Genomic DNA, 21,579 nt, shown 5'->3' with positions numbered 1-21,579 from the left:
GAAAGAGCAAAAGACCAAGAATATCTAAGTCATTCCTAAAGCAAAAGATAAATGGTGGAGGGGGGGCATTTTAATCAAAAGTCCCCATAAAAATAGTGGGAAAATATTTTACAACTGACAGAGGAATAGTATTGAGAATAAATAAAGAATACCTATGAGTTAATAAGAAAAATCAAAGAACCCAATAGAAAAATGGGCAAATAACATGAACAAATACCCACAAAAAAGAAAATGTAAATGAACACAAGTATATGAAACGTTGTACTACCTGATCAGTAATAAAGGAAATGCAGATAAATACCACAGTAAAATATCATTTCTTGCCAGTCGAGTTAGCCAAAATTTTAAGGCCTGACAATACCAAGTATTGCTGGGAATGTACAACAAGAGCTCACATATCCTGCTGATGATCAGTGCAACAACTTTGAAGACAACTTGGCATTTCATCTAGTGAAGTTGACCATTCTCAGACCTCTGGCCCAGGAATTCCACTCCCAAGTATACTATTGTTTCTGTCCATCAGAGGATACATACAACCAAGGTCATAGCAGCATTGTTCTAATACCAAAAATCTGGGAACACCCTAAATGTGCATTGACATTCAAATAGATCACTATAGTAGAGCATTGACAATGAATTAACTATAGATATAAACATCAACATGCCTGAATTTTAAAGTCAATATGAAGACCTCAGAAAACACATATTGCATGAGTCTATATAAAGTTCAATAACAGTCCAAACTATTCTTTGTTTAGTATTACATACATTTGTAGTGAAACTGTAAAGAAAAGTAAAATAATTAATAACCAAAAATTCAGACTAGAGATAGAGGAATAACTAGGGAAGGAACATCAGGGACTTCAAGGATATTGATAATGCTTTACCTCTTTCACAGGTTGGGTGTACATGGGTACATTTCCTATTCTTTTAAACATATGTTGTATTCACTCTTGTATGATATCATTTACAGGAAAAATATGACAATTTATAATTTTTTACCTCTATATAATGCTGTCCAATGAACATTTTTATCTTACATTTATCTTCATAGTACCTCTGTTAAGAAAAGACAGTTTTATTATACAAACAATAAATTTGAGTTGTAAATTTATTTGCTTGAAATTCCATACTAGGTTGTCTGGGGGCAGATGCCAAGCCTCTTGTTCTATGGAGATATTTCTGTGACTTGCCATCATCCCATGCCATGAATTCATTTGTTCATTGATTTGCTCAGCTATTCACTCACTCACTCAATATGTACAGCCCCCTTCTTGATTCAGGCACTGTACTATTGAAATTCATGGTACTATTTATCAAGGGGATAAAGCTCAAGAATGTAAAAAGCTTAAATAGTTAATATTTTGATTATCTGAGAGGCAGTGGCTTCTGGCTACATATTCACCCCATTTCCAATAGTCATCTCTTCCAGCCTACACAGTATTTTCTTTCTTCAGTATCACAGACACCTGCTGTGTGTCCAACCCCAACCTTCACTTTGTCACAGCAGGTATTTCTCACTTGAGAGAGAATTGCAGTCTCCTCCACTCAATACCCTTGCCTATGTTTAAAGAAAGCCAGTGCACTGAGTTTCGAAGGCAGATAAGCAGCATGTCAGCTCGCAGGTCCTCATCTCCAGACAGGCAAGCCTTTGTTCACAAGGTGGAGAATTTACTGAGCCTGCAGGAATGTAATAATATTTATTTTTGTCTCCAGAGAGATAACTTGGTTGAAAATATCTTTCCCTTTATGGGACTTCAGGATCCTGTGTATCGAGCTACGTCTTTGTATTGCATCCTCACAGAGTTTTCTCTTCACTTGTCTCACTTGTCCTGATTTTTGGGCCTCTTTATTGAACATGGAAACCCAATCACTATCTATACCTATAATCACCTGATTATTAGATGGACTTTCCCAGCTTCTAGTGGCTTCTAAACATTATCAACTTGAACTTTCTGCATTCCCTTCCTCATATAGTTTTTCTTTTGTTATCCCGAAGGGATCACAGAAGTCTCTCATGGGCCTGGCACTATATTAGGTGTTGGAGTGTCAAACTAGTTAGGATAAGGCTGAAAAATAGTACTAAAATATTAAAAATAAAAGAACAGATTTGCCTAATGAGATAACTGAGAGATAAATAGTTTTTAAAAAACCCAGTACATTTGAAAAATTAAAAACTTACATCTATTGAAGCTGAGATTGAAGATTAAGGATGAGGAATAAGAAGTAAGAAATTAGGAGTAAAGAAAAAATAAACAGGGTTATACTTTTCAAAGAAAAATGTAAGAATCTTAAAGAGATTAGGGAAAGATGATAAATTAGAATACCCCATAAAAGTACAATTACGAGAATATAAATGAAGACAGCACACTTAAATGTACTAATGCAATCGGGATTTTTTAAAATAAATTGGAATATTAAATGAAAAAATTGAAAACAAAGCCAAAAGATTTCCTTAGAAAAGCAAATGGTCAATTAAAAAAGAAAAGAAAAAGAAAAAAAGAAAAAAAACCCCACCTGCCAGATGGAAGCAAATGTGCAAAGTGATAATACAAGAAGCCTTTGATGTGACTCTGGCTTCCCAAGGCTGAGGGTCTTCACTTATAAAATTATGGCCTGAACAGGATGCCTGGGGAAATCAACAAAGCAAAATCTATTTTGCTAAGGTTTTATTTAAGATATATTTCGTCTGTGTTCAGACATGACTACACATATGTGGAATTGTTCATTATAGATTCAGGGTTTGAAAAATCATTTTTGCAAATATATTAGATTTTTAAAGATTTTTTTGGTTATTTGGAAGATTTTCCACTGATTCGGGCCCAAATGCCTTTTATTGGATTAAGGTATGTGTTTCTTTTGTTGATGACCTGCTTATAGTTGAAGTTTCTTGTGACATAAGCTTGGAAATTTTATATTTCAAAAAAGGTGACCATTGATGTTATACATTAGTGTTATTATTTTTCTCCATTCTCTTTCTTTTTATTAAGTTCACTCTTTCCATTTGTTGTTTCTTAGTCTTTACAACAAGACAGACGAGGAAGCGAAGGCTTAGACATGTTAGGTAATTGAGCCAGGATTAAACAGCTGAAGGAGTCCAGAACCTACCTCAGTTACACAGGCTCCTAGGTACAACGGAATCCTTCTGCACACAGTGTATTCAGATATACTTGACTTTATTTTCTAGATTTTAAAATTCTGATCTCATGTCAAATTCTTGATTTTATGCTAGGTATTTTACCACTCCTGTCCTTTAGATCTTATCACAACGAGATCTCTACACCCACTGCTTTTGAAAATTCACCTTTAATTTACGGGTTACTAAGGCCAGAATCCTGGGTCCATCACTTACTAGCTCTGTGATTGATTTCTCATCCATAAGGTGGAAAGAATACCTACTTTCTAGGGTATTGTGAAGATTAAATGAGAAAATATGTGTGGTTCATTTTAGCAACTCTTGAGTGCTACATTGTACTAAAGTTCTTCTGTTAGGTCTTCATATAGATAGTAGCCCTGGTGAAAATTTTTGTTCCTCTCAGGCTATGCTCTAATCCTTTACCAAAGGAACTTGGGACAGTGAGTTTGAATCTCATTCTGGTAATGCATGATTCCCTCTGGAAATGTCTCCTATGTGGGAATGAAAATGGGAATTTCACCAGTGACATGTTATGAGATAATTTACAGAGGCAACTGAAAAATTGGTCAGGAGGCTCTGGAGAAATGAACTTTGAACACTGGATATTATTGACTTCCTTCCCAAGTACCTCCAGAAGAACATGGCGGCAGCTAAAGACTAAAGCCTGCCTGAGACATGGTCTGACCTGAGGCTGGGGAAGGAAGAGCAGTTAAGAGCTACCTTTGGCCTGCTTGGTCCTGGGGGAGCCATTGTACCCTCTTTTAGGTCTGAAAGGGAGGTTGTCGTCTTTTCCCTGCATCGGTTGGAACTAGACTCCATAAGGTTAAGCGCCAAGTCCTTTTGCTGGATTTCTAATTTGGTTTGAAGGACACACCCTAATGGAAGCCGGGAAGAATGACTCGCCTATTGCCATATTTACCATCGACCACAATTACATCTGCTTGAACATCTGCCCTCGCGAAATATCTCCTGAGTGCTGCCTTCAGAGCAGCTGCTCACATTCTCCACTTCCTCCCAGACAGGTTATTGTGCTCCCCCAGAGCCTCCCAAGAGCTCAGTACCAAATAGCATCTGACTCCTGCCTGTTTCCGGGGCCCACTTGAAAGTCGAGCTTTCTGGATATGGATTATAAAACAGGAAGTGCCCCAAAAGATATTTCCCAATACTGTCTGATTATGTGTTTCATTTTTACAGGTAGATTATCCACGTTTTAAATATTTAGTGATTAAAAAGGAGGGTGGAGACAGCAATCTTGCGTTCAATTATTCATTTAGCAGCACGTGACTCCATGCTGACGCCACATGCTGTCCTGGGCTTCCAGTTACAATGATGAGCAAAGACAAACAAACATATTCTTGCCCTGCACGGCTCATAGACCAGAAGGGGAGAAACACATTACTCAATACCATAGAAATAAATACAGAATTGCAACTCTGATAAGTAATCGGAATAAGAGGTACGTGGTATGAAAAGAACTTAGAGCCAGGGGCTTTGACCCCTGTGGGGAGATCAGGGAGGCTGTAGCACCTTGCAAATCTAAGATCCAGGGTCCCGGCCCTACCTTCCAGAGTCACCAGATGAAATTTGGGGTGGGTTTTTAAAAAGCGATTGTCTCAGTCATCCTTTCCCTCAACCCTACTTCTCCACTCATAGAAAGGGCAAAAAAGATCCTTATGGTGACCTGTTAGAGCAGAGATAACCAAGGGAACACAAAGTTTTGGGAAACATTAGAGAAATCAATCAGTTATTAAGTGCCCTTTGCTCTTTGAGACATTATTCAAAATTATGAGCGCCGGGTTGGGTATGTTTGTTCCCGAGGCACGAAGACAAGAGGGCTCGTGACCCACGGGGGCTTTAAAATAATGTTAAGTATCCTGTGACTGCAGCAGTTTTACTAACGACATCAAGCTTGTCGCTGTGTCTAGCACTTTGAAGACAAGATTGCAATTTACTCCTCACCTTCTTTAAAATATTTCCTCCTGTCTTAAAATTTCATTCCAGAAATACGATCTCAAAACCAGGCTCTTAGAATTGGGCTTAACAAGACAATCATCTGAGGCCCAGAGTCTGCCTTCAAGCCTGGTTCTGACTCTTCCTGTCCTCTGAGAACTTGGGGCCTGATGTGTCCCCTTTATGGGCCTGAGTGTCCTCACTTTATAATGGGGTTAAGAAGAGCATTACGTCATTGGGTTGTGGTGAGGAGTCAGTGAGATGTTACAATGCAAGGGTCCCTGTTCGGGGCCTGACAGGCATGTAGGCTCAGCTGTTTGCCCTTGCTGCCCATCTCTGTGGAAGTGTGGTGAGAAAGCAACGTAGTAGGGAAACATGCACGTCCTGTGTATTGGTGCATGTTCACCTCGTCCGGAGCATGTTACAAAGCCACGCAGACCCTGGAAATGTTAGGAGCACAGAATGTTCCTTCTCTCCAACAGTAATTTTCCATAATAAAGATGGGGGAAAAAATACCATCCGAATATTCTCCTATTTGCCTCTGACAGCATGAATAAGAGGAAAACTCAGAACTCCTAAAAAATATTTTTTAGGACTCTACGATTAGCATGAGTGTGAGTATAAAATATGAACCTGGATCTAACACCTGCTAAACAGTGGTCCCTTCCCCCACACCCCTTTAAAGAAACCTCAAATGAAGTGATGTGGGGACGCCAGACTCAACACTGTTCAAAGCAGGTAAATTCAAGGCAAACATTTTCTCTCTCCCTTTGAGCTGGCTGGAGTGTTATTCCTGGACCCAAGACAACAGCTATCGGGTAACCGTGATGGACCGGACAGAGATTTTTCATCAGCTAGAGCCAAGTTCTCATTCTAGATGACTCTGTGGGAAAACAGCCTTGAATTTGATTTGCAAGTTGGACACTTTCTGACTTTGTTCATGTTCCTAGCTCAATTTTTTCAATGGGGAAACAAGTACTAGAGCAGGAAGAAGTTTGATGACTTTGGGGGAAAAAATCAAAATGCTTTATATGGGTTTAGTATTATGCTGTTACATTTGCTGCTTGTTTTGCTTCAGGGGTAGACCCTTATTTTTATTTTGTCATCCATTTCCGCAGGTATTTATTTACTCACTTCATCATTAGACAAGCAGCTAAATGTTTACTATGTACTGGGCACAGTTTTGGAGTGGGAAATTTGGACACATGGACTGAGAAGTATAAATGAAGTTTTGAAGAAAACGGGTCAGAATGTTAGAAATCACACTTTCCCCAGAAAACCCATCATATACGGCAGCGGAATGAAGTGGGTCAGCGCTTCATATGTATTTTGAGCATTCCCTCTGAGGAATTCAAAGAATAGATTCTATAGCATCTGTCTGTAGATGCTAAAGGTATTACCTATCACATCGTGGCAAAATATATTATTTCAGAGAATTATTCACCCGTTTATTTTTTTTAAGTGGGGCAAGATGCTGGGGACCCAGAAAAGTGGGACACACATCTTCATTGCTCCTCCCTTTCCCAAGGGACAGTTAAGTCATCCCTAACCTTTTGCAGCCAAGTCACCCCTTTGACCTATAAGGTGTAGACCAACGAAATTGCACGTAGCTCTGCGAACACGGCATGCTGTGTTCGCATGCTTCTCTGCCTCCACACATATTATTCCTTCTTCCGGAATGCTCTATCTACCTTGCACATCCCTATAAATATCTGGTCATTCCTCAGATCTCAGCCTTCGACCTTCCACATCTTGCAGCCACTCTCTCCTCTCTGGCACTTGCCCACCTTGTTATGTATCCACTGTCTCAAACATCACATCAAATTACAACGATTTCTTTATATACCTGTATTTTCTTTTAAACGATGAGGAACTAGGGGCACCTTAACATCAGTGACAAAGTGTTGTTTTCCAGAAGGTGCCATGATGTCTGGCACAGACGAGATGCATAGGAGATGCACAGTGTCTATCAAAATGAGAGAGGCATGCAGGGGTTTTCTAGTTCTTCTGAGGTTAGAAGTTTGCTGAGAAAGGAACCATTCAACAGATAATTGCTGAACACATACTATGTCCTAGGCACTCTTTTCAGTGCTAGGGATAGAGTGATGAACAGAGCAAACATCCTGGCTGTCATGGAGCTTACAATGTACTCCTTAAGCTGGATGGTCACAGGCTCAGCCAAACATGTTTTCCTAGGGAAGAGGAGGAAGGCTGATACTGAGACAATTAGCAGTCATTGTCATACTATTCTTTCGTGTTCTCTGTATGTAAATGGCAGATGTATTTTTATTCTTAAAAAACGGTAGACTGTGGTAGTTCTGGTTTGTTCGCCTTAAATGCATGTGTTGAATTTTGTTGTATGCATCTTAAGAGCCTATTCAACAGGCTGTCTAATTTCTTATTTGAGGATGCGTGTGTGTGCATGCATGTGCATGCATGTGTGCATGTGTGTGTTGGGGACAGCTAGGGAAAGGCCAGCTTTCAAAGAAAGTGTTCTTTTTTTTTTTTTTTTTTTAAAGATTTTATTTATTTATTTGTCAGAGAGACAGAACACAAGCAGGGGGAGAGGCAGGCAGAGGGAGAAACAGGCTCCCTGCCAAGCAAGGAGCCCGATGTGGGACTCGATCCCAGGACCCTGGGATCATGACCTGAGCCGAATGGCAGCCGCTTAACCGACTGAGCCACCCAGGCGTCCCTCAAAGAAAGTGTTCTTGAAAGCTCCTTCCCATGCCGCCGACTCCTCACAATAACTCGCTGAGCTAAGTATGTACAACAGGTGTTATTATTCCATTTTACAGATGGAAAAACAAGGTACAGAGGGTTCAAGTAAATTCATTCCGATTATAGAGCTAGTTGGTAGAAGAGCCATGTCTCCTGAACTTCATACTTTTTTGCTTGATCAAGAATGTGGTTAGGGGGCACCTGGGTGGCTCAGTCGGTTAAGCGTCTGCCTTCAGCTCAGGTCATGATCCCAGGGTTCTGGGATCGAGCCCCACATCGGGCTCCCTGCTCGGTGGGAAGCCTGCTTCTCCCTCTCCCACTCCCCCCTGTCTGTGTTCCCTCTCTCGCTGTGTCTCTCTCTGTCAAATAAATAAATAAAATCTTAAAAAAAAAAAAAAGAATGTGGTTAGTCACTCAGGAAACGACAGATGTTGGCGGGGATGCGGAGAAAGGGGAACCCTCTTACACTGTTGGTGGGAGTGCAAGCTGGTGCAGGACTCTGGAAAACAGTATGGAGGTTCCTCAAAAAGTTGAAAATAGGGGTACCGTATGACCCAGCAATTGCACTACTGGGTATTTACCCCAAAAATACAAATGTAGTGATCTGAAGGGGTACGTGCACCCCAATGTTTAAAGCAGCAATGTCCACAATAGCCAAACTATGGAAAGAGCCCAGATGCCCATTGACAGATGAATGGATAAAGAAGATGTGGTATATATACACAATGGAATATTACTCAGCCATCAAAAGGAATGAAATCTTGCCATTTGCAATGACATGGATGGAACTAGAGGGTATTACGCTAAGCGAAATATGTCAATCAGAGAAAGAATTATCATATGATCGCACTGGTATGTGGAATTTAAGAAACAAAACAGAGGATCATAGGGGAGAGAGGAAAAAATAAAACAAGACGAAACCAGAGAGGGAGACAAACCATAAGAACTCTTAATCATAGGAAACAAACTGAGGGCTGCTGGATGGGAGGTGGGTGGGGGGATGGGGTAACTGGGTGATAGACATTAAGGAGGGCACGGGATGTAATGAGCACTGGGTGTTATATACAAATGATGAATCTATTAGTTTCAGAATACATCTGAAACTAATAAGACACTATATGTTAATTAATTGAATTTAAATAAAAAGATACATATTAAAGAAACTGGAAAAAAATAATGTGGTTAGTTGAACAGTAGTGTCCAGTAACTCAGAATCAATGGGTGACTAAAGTATTTACTGTCATTTTTAAGTACAGTGAAAAGCCTACAGAAACAAATGAACCAAACTGAACCTTTCCATGTAGAACTTGAACACTTCTTTCAGCTTCCTCCTGATTCTCCACTCGAACGAACACTTTGCCTTCACACTTCGAACCCAGTTCAGCCAGCTTTCCTTTCCACACGGAGAGTGGCCCCAAGGGCGAGGTCCTCCATAGTGCTTCATTTAGCAAGCCCAGTCCTCGGGCTGTGACTTTCTCTGTGGTCACACTGGCCCCCGTTCATCATGACCTCATGGTTCACGGGTTCTGTGTTTTGCCAGGGCATCGCCCTGCCAGGCCTGAGGGTTGACTGTTTACGTTGGTGGCACCTGCCCTGCTCGTCTGCCGAGACCCGACACTTCTTGCATACTTGCCCCTGCCCCCACATTCCTGTGTCGCATCGGCTCATGTCGCCTGAAATCAATATATATGGATACGGGAGAGTAATGGTCCCTCTTGGCTGCATTGGAACAAAAACTGAGAATTTCAGAAATGGAGAAAGATACGTATCAGAGATGAAGTATAAGTGAAAAGAGAATAAGCTTTGGGAGAAAGTGTCTAAGCCTCAGATTCCTTCTCTGTAAAATGAGAATAATAGTACCTTCCTTGAGAATTACCATAAGGATTAGAGTTATATATGTAAAATGCCCAGCTTGTTCCTGTGACAGAGTGTAGTCCATAAATGGTAGAGAATAAAATAAAAGATATTTTCTTCATTTTCCATAATATTTTAAATGTAGGCAGCAATCCCAAGGAAAATGAAAATATAGGTCCACACAGAAACTCGCCCATGAATGTTCATAACAGCAGTGTTCATGATAAATAAAAAGTAAAACCAGCCCAATGTCCTTTAAATAATGGATGGATAAACACACTGTGGTGTATCCATACCATGGAGTATTATTCGGACACAAAAATAAAGGAATTGCTGATACATGCTGCAATATGAACCCTGAAAACATGCTGAGTGAAAACAGTCAGACATGGAAGGCCACAATGGTATGATTTCATTTATATGCAACGTCCAGAAAAGGCAAATTCATAGAGACAAGAAGTGGAACCGTGGTTACCAGGAGCTGGAGCGGGGAAGAATGCAAAGTGATTTCTTTTGGGGGTGATGAAAATGCTCTGAAATTAGATCATGGCAATGGTTGTGCAACTCTGTGAATATACTAAAAACCACTCACTTGCATGCTTTAACTGGGTGAATGCTAGATATGTGAATTATATCTCAGTAAAGTTATTATTTTTTAAAAATTGGGCAGTAAGTATGCCTTCGTTGCTATGCAAAGAGAGGTTCTGTGTGGTGTTTGCGTGAAGTGCACCCTTATGCTCCCTCCATGGTGGCTGTAGGCTTGCTTTTGCTGTTTTCTGCTTCTATTGCTATTTGACTCAGAATTATTTAGACCTTGCCCAACCTGTGCATGTTTGTCTTTCCTTTTTCGTTGAAAATACTTTCATTGTTTGTGAAAGCAAGGGAGTGACATTGCTATCCTCCCAGCCATATCTGAAATATTTAATTACTGAACTATGTGCCCCAAGTGTGAACAGGTGGATGGACTGTGGGCTATTAAGAGCTGATATAATGTGGCCTTTGTGCCAGGTCCCTGGTTTCCAGAGATCCCTCATCAGGCTGGAATGTGTTCACAGCATTTCAGCCTAACAGTTCTTATAGGATATTAACAGACCTTTATCTCTAAAACCTGGATATCTGACTTCTCTTGAAACAATAGAAAATCTAGCCTTTCTGGACATAACATTCTAACATGGCAACAATCTGATGGAGCCCGCAGGTGTCCCTTCTCATACATACATGGTCCCTTTCACTCCTAGATGCTATCTGTGCTCGGCCTTTGTAGGCATTTGGGTTGGATTGGGGAAAGTTTTCTCAAATTCTTCATTCATTCATTTATTCACCAGGCCCATGGCTAGTGCCTGTTTTACACAGTCAACTCTCTTAGATGCTGGGATGCTCCTATCCTCAGGGAAGAGAATCTGGTAAATGGAGAGAGACAGAGAACCAGTTAATTACAATGCAGGAGCGAGTGCAATGCTGGAAGTATGGGTAGAGAATCGATGCGTAATTACAGATTTCAGGCATCCCATCCAGCCTGAGGTGTTTGGGGGGTGGAGAGCTTTAGGGCTCCTGGAGAATGTGTCCCTAGATCCTGTGTGTCTTCTCTTCAGTATCAGGAATCTAGTTGTTGACTATGTGGGAATATATTCCACTGGTAATTCCATTTCTTTAGGACACATCCACATAACAAAAAACTCAACAGATCTGGAAAATCCAGCAAAGAAGAGAAAAAAGGAAATGAGGAGTGGGTGAAAAAGAGCAGGGAGAAGAAAAAACAAACGGCAAAGGGGAAGAAACACAGGAAAAAGAGTATTTACACAAACGAGAAACATATTTATCTTGTCTCAGATCCTGCCGCTGATATTTGCACAGAATTCCAAGAGTTTTGAGTCCAAGGAAAATGATGCTGAAGCGAACCTCAACAAAGCTTGGTGACAGATGTTAGCTGCACTTATGGTGAGCACAGCGTAACGTGTAGAGTTGTTGAATCACTGTGTCATACACCTGAAACCAATGTAACATTGTGTGTCAACTCTACTTCAATTAAGAACAAAAGCTCATAGGGAACTAACAGATCTTCCCATTTTCTTGCTTTGTTTCCTGCTGGGACAAGTCCATCCTTTCATTTGGAAATGATCACTCTGGTCCTATTGATTAATGTCCTTGACAAGACAGAGAATTCCTTCCAATCCGACAGGTGTACTTCCACTTTCTGTGGGTGAGCATGGTGGGGGAGTTTGCACTAGGGTTGGGATGGGGCATCTGAGGCCTGAAAGGAAATGTCTAGGCTCTAAGATCCACCATTTGCATGACTTAAGCATGTCATAGCCTTTCTCTTTTATATGATGGAGAGATAAAAATAATGCTACCTGGGCTAATTATAGGGCTCAACATCGGATAGTGCATGACACACAGATGAGGGGTTCTTGACATCGAGAGAGGCAAACCATACCTCAGAATCAAAAGTGTCAAGGAATGGCTCTTCTGTAATGTTTAATTAAGTTCCTCTTCACTTTAATACGACGGCATTGGGCTTTTGAATTAACTTTTAACTGGTCAATTGGCAATTTTTACCATTTCTCTTTCCTACCGTTAGGAATGAAATTGATTCATTGATTGATTTCATTTCCAGAAACAGATTTTTTTTTTTACATCACTCTTAACCCAGTCTTCAGGTGTGTAATGCCTATGATTGTTTCTGGGATTAAAATGGGACTTACCGTGGAGGGATTTTGAGGGAGTAGAAACATTTATTTTGTTGGTGAGGAGGGTTTCGTGAGAAGTGAGTTTTCCTGATTTCTTAGTTCATTAGGAAGAATCGCTACTGATTGACTTGGTGAGACCTAGGAAAAGGCTTTTGTTGGGAGAAATCCCCAGCCCCCCAGTCCATGTCCATATCCTTAACCGTATCCAGATCTAGTTCTCACTCAGCACACAGATTCTAGATCTTTAAACAACTCTACACAGTAACCAAGAAGCAAGAATCCATCAGCATATTTTGCCAAGTGGCTAAGCATATCTCTTTTCCTTGGCAGAACAGTTGCTGGTGAGGCTTTCCTGAGAGCAGAGACCAAGGTGGTAGGACTTGATGACATGAGCTTTCTTGAAAAAAATTTCATTAGTTGCTTCAAAAAGGGAACCTTATTTTTAGATGGGAGCTCTTTATGTTCTACACTGGTGAGCCTTTCCTTGAGGCAGTTAAGAGGGTAGTTCGGTTTTTGAAGTCCCAAGTTGGAAAATTCACTTTTGCCAACTAATTAGTCATGGCGTGAATCGTTGAGCTGATGACTAACCTTGTTGTTCATTCCATCACCTTTCCCGTGAGCCTCTGGGGTTTGTATTTTGCAGGTTCTGGGGCAGCAAAGAGCAGGCACTGCTCAGCATTGCCTTCATCCTGGCCCACTGATTGCAGTCCTGTTGTTCTATCTCATCAAAAGTCTAGGCTTTCTGGGGTGGCAGGGAAGCTGAGAACAATCCCTGAGGGTCAGTGCAGATGGAAGTAATCAGGAGTACCTGTCCTCAACATCTGTGTTTCACCTGCTGAGAGAGCCAATCTGCATCTTTACCACGGCTCAGGTGGCCCCACGCTCACCGATGTTGAGTTTGGCCCTCACAAGCTCAGAAGGACTTGTGGTAAAAATAAGTGAGTCAGTTCTAATTATTTAAAGTTGGCTGTTAGTGTAAGAGCCAAGACTGAGGAATGAAAACTGACCTTCTGGAACAAGGAGAAATGTCAGTGTGTGTAGGCATTGCCAGAGAAATCGCAATGTTGCTTTTTTGGCAGAGCCAAGTAGTAAAATTGTATCATCCTGCGGACATGTTTATTTATTAGTCTGCTCTATGAGCTCTCACTTTTCCCTGTTAACAGTGACAATGCACTTGCTGGCCCGGGGAACTTCCTTCACCAAGGAGATGCCCTGCACTCTGCTGCTGATTGCATTTGCAGTATGTGTTTATCTTTGTCCTAATGTGACTTTGAATCTGAGACTCACGGGCCTTTGCTGATGACATAGCTAGAGGAGAGAGACGGGACCTAGAAGCAGAGTCCGAGAGAAAGTGGATGGGCAGGCAGCATTATGGTGAGTAATGGCCCAAACTTTCCTCTGAGGCCAAGAGGATGTCGCACTTGTGTCTAGCAGCTCTTCCATTTCAAATACTAGCTCCACAGCCAGCCAGCAAGGACGGATGCACAGAGAGGGGACTGATCACGAGCACTGCGGGCATATTGGGGCAACAGCTCTGCCAAAGGTGGAGGGAGACCTCCTGGTGGCCTGGTGCTTTTTAGAGGTGAAGGGAAGCCACTGTCGCATCACGGCCTTAAAAGAAGATTAATTATGTGAGGACTGGCTTGGCTCAAGAGCTGAGCGCACCTTGCTGTCTTATCCGGAGCCAGAGAGCCCCAGGGAAGCGAGGGAGGGGCTTGTTGGTTTAAGCCTCAGCTGGGAGCGTTGTGGCAAAAATCAACAGGCTTTGCTTCCAGGGAGCGTGTTCTTCCAGCTAGTGCCTGCTTGTGTTTCCATGAGTTTGACTAGCCACTGCCAGTCCATGCAGATCACCTCTGCAGACGACTCTTCACATCATTTGTTTTCTTCAAGGACCCCCTGAGCGATGTCTGTTACCTTGCCGGGTGCCTTTCCCTGTCTGATAGGAGAAGCGAGCTGACCTGAGGCTCTTTTTCTATGGGACTGGAAAGAGCTTTTGGTTGGGAGAGATGCCTCGACTTCCCCTGAAGGGGGTCACACATTCTGACTCCTCAGCTTCTTAGCTTGATGGAAAAATCCTCATGGGCTGCAGTGTTGTCTGTGTCTAGTTCCTTGCGGAGACTCTCAGCAGGACAGGCACCACACTGTTGCATTGTGCTGCAGGGCTCTGAAAATAGAGCTGCTGACTCAAGCCTCCTGTTTCCTCCCGGGACCTCACAGCTGGGCCTTTGCTATCTCTCTGTCCAACCCTCCGACTAGACCAGCGCCCGCGGGCTTTTGTGATTGAGTATTCGAACAGAAACACTTTTTTTTTGGTCAGAGGGATGGAAAAGGCAGCAGTTAGAAGTGTCTACCTGGATTTCTGTTTATTTGCCTGGGCCAGGGGAGTGGAGGGGCAGGACACTTGGTCTGAAGGGGAGAATGCAAGTCTTCCTCAGTGGGCTGGAGGGGTCAGCACGGCTCTCCCTCCGGGACAGTGTAGGAGATTGACCCCGCACATCAAACACCGGTGTCCGTGGACCTCCAACCACAGCTGGAGGATTTGTGCATTTCCCAGGAAGCCTGAGAACAAAGATCATCTTAACAATTTGGGGAAGTAACGGAATAGGAAACTGTTTTCACTCCATAAGGAGAGTATTTTAAATCTGTGCTTCTGTTTTTAATTAGACACCTCTGTCTTTGCATACATGCAAGCAGCTCATTTCTGAGGATGTTTGTGAATAGTGGATCCTTAGGCAGACTTTGGAGTTGTTTAGTCTGGACAGCAGGAAAATAAATTTCATACAGTGAGACCGACTTTGTTAAAATGATGAGGAAAGGCATCAACGCAGGGAGGGCAAAGAGAATGTAAGTCCTGCGTAATGAAGAACCAGAAACCAAGGAAAGAAGTAGATGTTGTAGGAATTCTCCTACACTTTATAGTAATTTGGGAATAATGTAGAATTCCCATAATTTTTAGCTAATACTGCAGTCAAGATATTTTTTATTTTGTTTTGTTTTAATTTACTCGTGCTCATACTCACGGGCATCAAGCTGATTCTCAGTTTCAGGAATTGCTCTATATATGCTTCCTACAGTGAGATGAGTGGTTTGACTCTCAAAGTGCCCTTCATGGCTACTTCACTGGACATGGGTGGCTGGTGGCCATGAGTCACAGTGGATGCAATTGTCACTAACATTCTTCACTTCTCAGTATAATCACAAGCTAGATGGAGCCCGTGACCCTCTCTCACATTGCTTTCTGGCCCACTTTCCTGCCTCCTTATGTTACCCATTTTTGCCCATAGGTGCTCACCTGGTGTCCCTCAACACCAGCTGCACACTATTATCCTTTCTCTCCCCAGGTAGTGGAATTTCTGGGTGGGCCTGTGGGTCTCCTCCCTCCTAGACCTTGTTCTGAAGGGAGGAGCTGATTCTAATCTGATTTCCAGAAGAGACTTGAAAGTAGATCAAGGGGCGCCCGGGTGGCTCAGTGGGTTAAGCCTCCAACTCTTGATTTTGGCTCAGGTCATAATCTCAGGGTCGTGAGATAAAGCTCGGTGTCGAGCCCTGCATTGGGCTCCGTGCTCAGCATGGAGTCTGTTTGAGATTCTCTCTCCCTCTGTCCCTCCCACTCATTTATCTTTCTCTCTAAGATAAATAAATAAATCATAGAAAGAAAGAAAGAAAGAAAGAAAGAAAGAAAGAAAGAAAGAAAGAAAGAAAGAAAGAAAGAAAGAAAGAAAGAAAGAAAGAAAGAAGAAAGAAAGAAAGAAAGATCAAATTGGCAATTGGCATCAGGTCCTGATCTTCTATTTTTTGGAATAATATTTTCAATAAGGCTAGTTTTAGTTCAAATATACATTTTATAAAATAAGGTTTTCAAATATTAGGCCTATACTTCTATCCCCCATTTTTCTATACCCTATAACAGAGTTACATAGTTTCGAGTTACTTGGTGTTTTATAGAAATTTCCTCCCTATGTCACACGGGGCTCCACTCTGCTTTGCTTAACAATTTATTTTTTTCTCTTGAACATTTCTGAATATTCTCTCCCTTAAAGATTTTGTTACTTTTGGCAGAGCAGTGACTTCCAAAAGCTCAAGTAGGAAGAACAAAAGCCATCACAGATTGGATTTAACAAAATCCTATTTACTGAAATTGCCTATATATGGAAGAAGCAACCGCTGTTCACATCTCTTCATTTGCTCTTATCAAGGCCATGTTCCCAGGGAACCACTACTGTTGAGAATGGCTCTGGCTTTTCCTTCCAGGAGGGACTGCTAAATTGCTCATAAATTCTAAGCATTTTTACTCCCTTTTAAGAGTCTCAGGCACCTCTGTCTTTCCACGACTCTTCTGTTTACTCTCCCTTTTTTCCTTCTTCCCTTCCTTTCTTCCTTCCTGTTTTAATTTTATTTAGTGTGGTTTTTAAAAATCAGGAATAGATGTTGAATTTTATTAAAGGCCTTTTTAGCATTTACAGAAGTAATTATATGATTTTTCTTCAGGTCTGTTAATATATGTGAATTATATTAATCGATTTCCTTTTATAATGAACAATCCTAGTCTATGCTACGTAATATTTTCTTAATAGGATGTTGGATTCTGTTTGCTAATATTTTATTGAGGATTTTTGCAGCATATTCATTAAAAGATATTGGTCTGTAGTTGTGTGTGTGTCTTCATCAGGTTTAGATATTAATATTGTACTTGCATTATTAAAAGAACTTGGAATTTTCATTTGTTTCTCCTATGCTCTGGAGAACAAGCTACATAGCACTGGAATTATCTAGTCTATTAAGATATCTGGTAGAATTCCCCTGTGAAACCATCTGGGCTTAATATTTTCTTTTTTCTCTTTCTTCATTTCTTTCTTGGTAATTGTTCTGTTTAAGTTTTATATCTCTACTGAAGTCAATTTTGCTAACATGCATCTTTCTAGGAAATCCTCCATTATATCCAGTTTTCAAATTTACTTTTCATTGAGTTGTGCAAAGTAATTAAATAATTTCTTTCCTACCAATCATATTCCCTGCATCCTTGTCAGTTCTTATTTTACATATCTGTGTTGTCTCGATAGATTAATAAATGGTTGCTTTGTTGATTTTCCTCAACAAAAGCAAAATTTTAGGGGAGTTTGGTGGGAGGATGGGTGAAATAGCACCGAGTAAAGTAGTGTTGAATCACAATATTGTACACCTGAAACTAATATAACATTGTATGTTAATTATACTGGAGTTGTACAAAAATAAAAAAATTTTTTGAAAAGCAAAATTTTAATTTATTAGTTCTATCCTTTTTCTGTTTTATGCTTCTGGACTTTCTTCCTTTATTATTTTTTTCTTTATGCTTGTTTGTTTTGTTGCTCTTTTCCTAGCTTCCTAGCAGGAATTCAACTCACTTGTTTTTATTAATTGAAGGGTATAAAACTGAATTTTTCTGTGATCATTGCTTTAATTGTATCTAAAAATTCTGACACATAGTGTTTCCACGATTTATTTTTAGAATTTCTGAAATTGATTTGTATTTCTTCTTTCACTCAATAGTTGTTTAATAGAGAATTCTTAGTGGAATTTTTTGGTTTTTTTATTTTATTACCAATTTCTAGTTTTATTGCTTTATTATCACAGAATGTTGTTTATATTCTTTCAATTTTGTGGAGGCTTTCTGTGTAGTATAATTGTTGGTCAATTGTTGTGAAGGTTCCACTTGAACATGAGAAGAAAGCATATTCTTTCTCGTTGTGTTCTTTTTTTTTTAACTCTTTTTTTTATGTTATGTTAATCACCATACATTACATCGTTAGTTTTTGATGTAGTGTTCCATGATTCATTGTTTGCGTATAATACCCGGTGCTCCATTCAGTACGTGCCCTCTTTAATACCCAGATCCTCTGTATATTTACTTCCTCCCATTTCACCATCTTCACTGAAAGTGGTGTGGTATGTGACTCTCTTCATCTTGGGGTTGTAAGTTGGAGCCCCATGTTGGGTGTAGAGATTACTTAAAAAAATAAAATCTTAAAAAAAAGTGGTATGCTAACATCTCTTATTATTGGTATTTCTGTTTTTCCTTGCAATTTCCATCCTTTCCATTATATCAAGGGCTTGCAAACTACAGCCTATAGATCCATTGCTTATCCTTGTACATAAAGCTTTATTGGGATACAGCAATGCACATTTATTTACATATTGTTTGTGGCTGTGTTCCTGCTACAAAGGCAGAGTTAAGTAGTTACAACAGAGAGGGTATGGCCTGCAAGCCTGAAATATTTACTGTCTTGCTTTTAAAGAAAGTTTGCCAACCCCTGTACTATATGAAGGTACATGGAATGTTCACATTTATTGTGTCTTTGATGTGAATTGTGTCCTTTAGCGTTATAAAGTATCATTCTTTGTCATGGCCACAATTCTACCTTATTTGATGTCAGGATTATAACTCTTGCTTTCTTTCTCTTTCCCAATTAACTGATATGTCTCTTCATTTTGAGTGTTCTGAATAACTTTGTTTTAGATATGTATCTTCTATACAGCATGAGTTTGCTTTGCAATACAATTTGAAAATATTTTTGTTCTAATAAGTGAGTTAAGCTCCTTTATAAGTAGATCAATCTGTTAAACTTTTAAGGTAGAAACAAGTTTTGTATACATTATTTGAAGACTTTTGGAGGTACTCTAGCTTGTATAAGTAATGGTAACATTAATCCAAAATAGGTAAAGATAACTTAGCTTTTTGAGTTTTATACTGGAAAGTTGCTTTCCCCTGGAGGGTGTGTGATCATAGTACCACTGATTAGCAATTTTGTTGTGATCTGAAAAGAAACTTAAAAGGAAAATGCAACTGAATTATTGCTTAAATTGATGGTAGTTGTCAGGGAAGTTAAAAGGCAGAGTTTACATCTTGGATAACTAAAAATTAAGCCAAATAGAAAAATTTCCCAAAAAAGATTAGTTAGCTTACTCTTAATGCATTTTCTGCTTATACAGTTTTAGTACAACCACTTATTGATTCTGCTATTGGCTGAGCCCTGTTTTAAGGATATAATGACACAAAAATGATTTTAAGCAGTATCTCTCACTTCAGGAATCTGTTGTCTAGTTTGGACCATGAGGGATGTCATTTTCATATGTACTTTTTTTTTTCTTCTCAGAACTGGCCATTCTCCTTTCAATTAATCTGGGGTCTTTTGGATGTCTCCCTCTTTCTTTGGATGGCAACTGAGCTATATTGTGCTTTCTCTCATGCAGGGCAGCCACTGATCACAATGTGGATAATACAACAGAAATACTCAGGGAGTGGTTGAAAAATGTACAGAGATTCTATCACTATGTGGAGTGGAGGCCTATGGATGAACCAGAGTGAGTAGTAAGACAACATTTTGTGAACTTTATTTATCCCACTTCCCATAACCAGTTTTCCAGCCATTCAGGTGTCTAATCTTGGAGGCCCATATGACTTCTTGGTTATCTCTGTATCTAGTAAGTTACAAGGGCCTGCCTTGTAACTGCCTCTCTTCCTCTTTACTTCTGCAGCCACCAGCCAAGTAAATAAATAACAAATAAATTGCCACAGTATATATTTAAAAATATTGATATTATTTATTCATATTTTGAGTATAAGTCTTTCATATTTGGTGGATCATAGTGAAAAGTTTGCATACTTTTTATATATACTATGCTATTTTACTTATCATATTTTTATCATCATTCCATAGCAGTAGTTAAGGGGTTTCTTCGTTATTTTTATGACTGCATAGTATCCATTATATGGATGTACCATAATGATAATGAGTAGTCAATTCCCTACTGATGGGCATTTAGGTTACTTCTTCTCTTAACCATAGCAATTTCTTAGTTACTTCCATCTTCAAGATCATCCTACGTACCATACTGTCAAATCAACTTACCTAAAATGCTAATGACATGGTTTAATTTCTCTGTTACAAGGACTCCAGTGGCTCTCCAGTACCCACAGAACAAAGTTCAAATACTTCAGACTTAAACACTTTTAAAAAATTCCATGAACTTAACACCAACAGCTATGCACCCATATCTCTTGCTTCTTCCCAAAAGAAAACTGCTTTGTCTAGAATGTTCCTTTTACTTTCAACCCCAAGCTGTTACCCATGCAGGTTTGTTCTCCAGGAAGGCCCTTTCTGTCTTTGTAACCAGCTCTTATGCCAAACCCCACCTACTACAGAAAGCTGTTCCTAATCATTCCAGCTACAAAGATCTACCTTTCTCTCAACACTTGTATTGCTTATTTCCTACATCATCCTTTTTGACATAGCAATACATGTAACTAACTTTGTTATTTAACTATGTAATTTATGCATTTCTTCGAAGTGATTTTTGGGTTCTTTGGCAGAGGTTACGGTATACAAATACTTCATATTTTCCCCCAGTGCTATGTTCTTGGCAGGCACTAAATTAATACTTGTTGCATGAACAAATGAGCAAATGACAACATGAATAAGTGTATTTAAAATGGACTATTGTAAATGTTCCCAAGGCTACTGCAATTCTAGCTTAAGAAATTGTAGAAGTAGAATAAATTGAGTTGCCTGAATTTTTGCCTAGGATAAATCATTTGTTGAAAGCCAAATTTGTATAATAGTAATAATAAATGCCATTCCAGAACAGATTTTTTTAGTCTCTTTATATATAATAGTTTTATTATATATGTATACACATATATATTTCAAATCCCAGCATATGGTCCATATATCAAGCAAAATTTAACAATGAAATTTGAACACTATAAAAGATTTTGAATGCTTTTTTTGGAGTCTCTTACAATGGAATTGGGCCTAACTAGAACAGCCAAAAAGATTATGTACTTACCTTGCATCCTGGTAATTTTCTCTGTGCCCAGATCTTGACTAAATATATTATATGCCAAGGTCAGTGTGAAAAATATTAGTGAAGGCATTTTGGGGGCAATATATTGAGAAAAACAGGACTCCACTGATTTTCACTGAAGCAATAATTGGAAAGACATCTTAGAAAGCCCCTGTTCAGGACATAGTTTTATTAATCTTATTTATATAATTATATTTTCATAATTATATAAGTATATATAGGTACTGTTAACACAGCTAGAAGAACTTGAAATAATGGCTCCTGAGACAGTATCAACAACCATACCACCTGGAAGCTTTCAGAAGGGTTCTTGAGGGTATGCCAGCCCACTTGCTAATGTTGCCATGTGAGAGTCCTGCCCTGGCTGTTTCGTAGATGCTGATAGGGATT

General features: G+C 39.8%; 1 protein-coding gene across 3 annotated transcripts in view; it reads left to right on the top strand.

The window, feature by feature from the left end:
* COLGALT2 (collagen beta(1-O)galactosyltransferase 2) overlaps nt 1–21,579 on the top strand; it is a 103,567-nt gene that overhangs the window by 41,278 nt on the left and 40,710 nt on the right. Inside the window, exons 1-2 of one of the 3 annotated variants that reach the window (XM_035010637.1) lie at nt 13,022–13,588; nt 19,576–19,686. In XM_035010637.1, the coding sequence (XP_034866528.1) occupies nt 19,673–19,686 (14 nt within the window). In that variant the 5' untranslated portion in view covers nt 13,022–13,588; nt 19,576–19,672. Of the gene's footprint in view, nt 1–13,021; nt 13,723–19,575; nt 19,687–21,579 lie in introns of those variants that run through there. The other 2 variants (XM_035010636.1, XM_035010635.1) reach the window with 2 other exon arrangements.

The sequence above is a fragment of the Mirounga leonina genome, unplaced genomic scaffold, assembly GCF_011800145.1.
Source record: "Mirounga leonina isolate KUSES-001 unplaced genomic scaffold, KU_Mleo_1.0 Mir_154, whole genome shotgun sequence".
Lineage (NCBI taxonomy): Eukaryota > Metazoa > Chordata > Mammalia > Carnivora > Phocidae > Mirounga > Mirounga leonina.
This window is presented reverse-complemented; position numbering and strand designations above follow the sequence as displayed.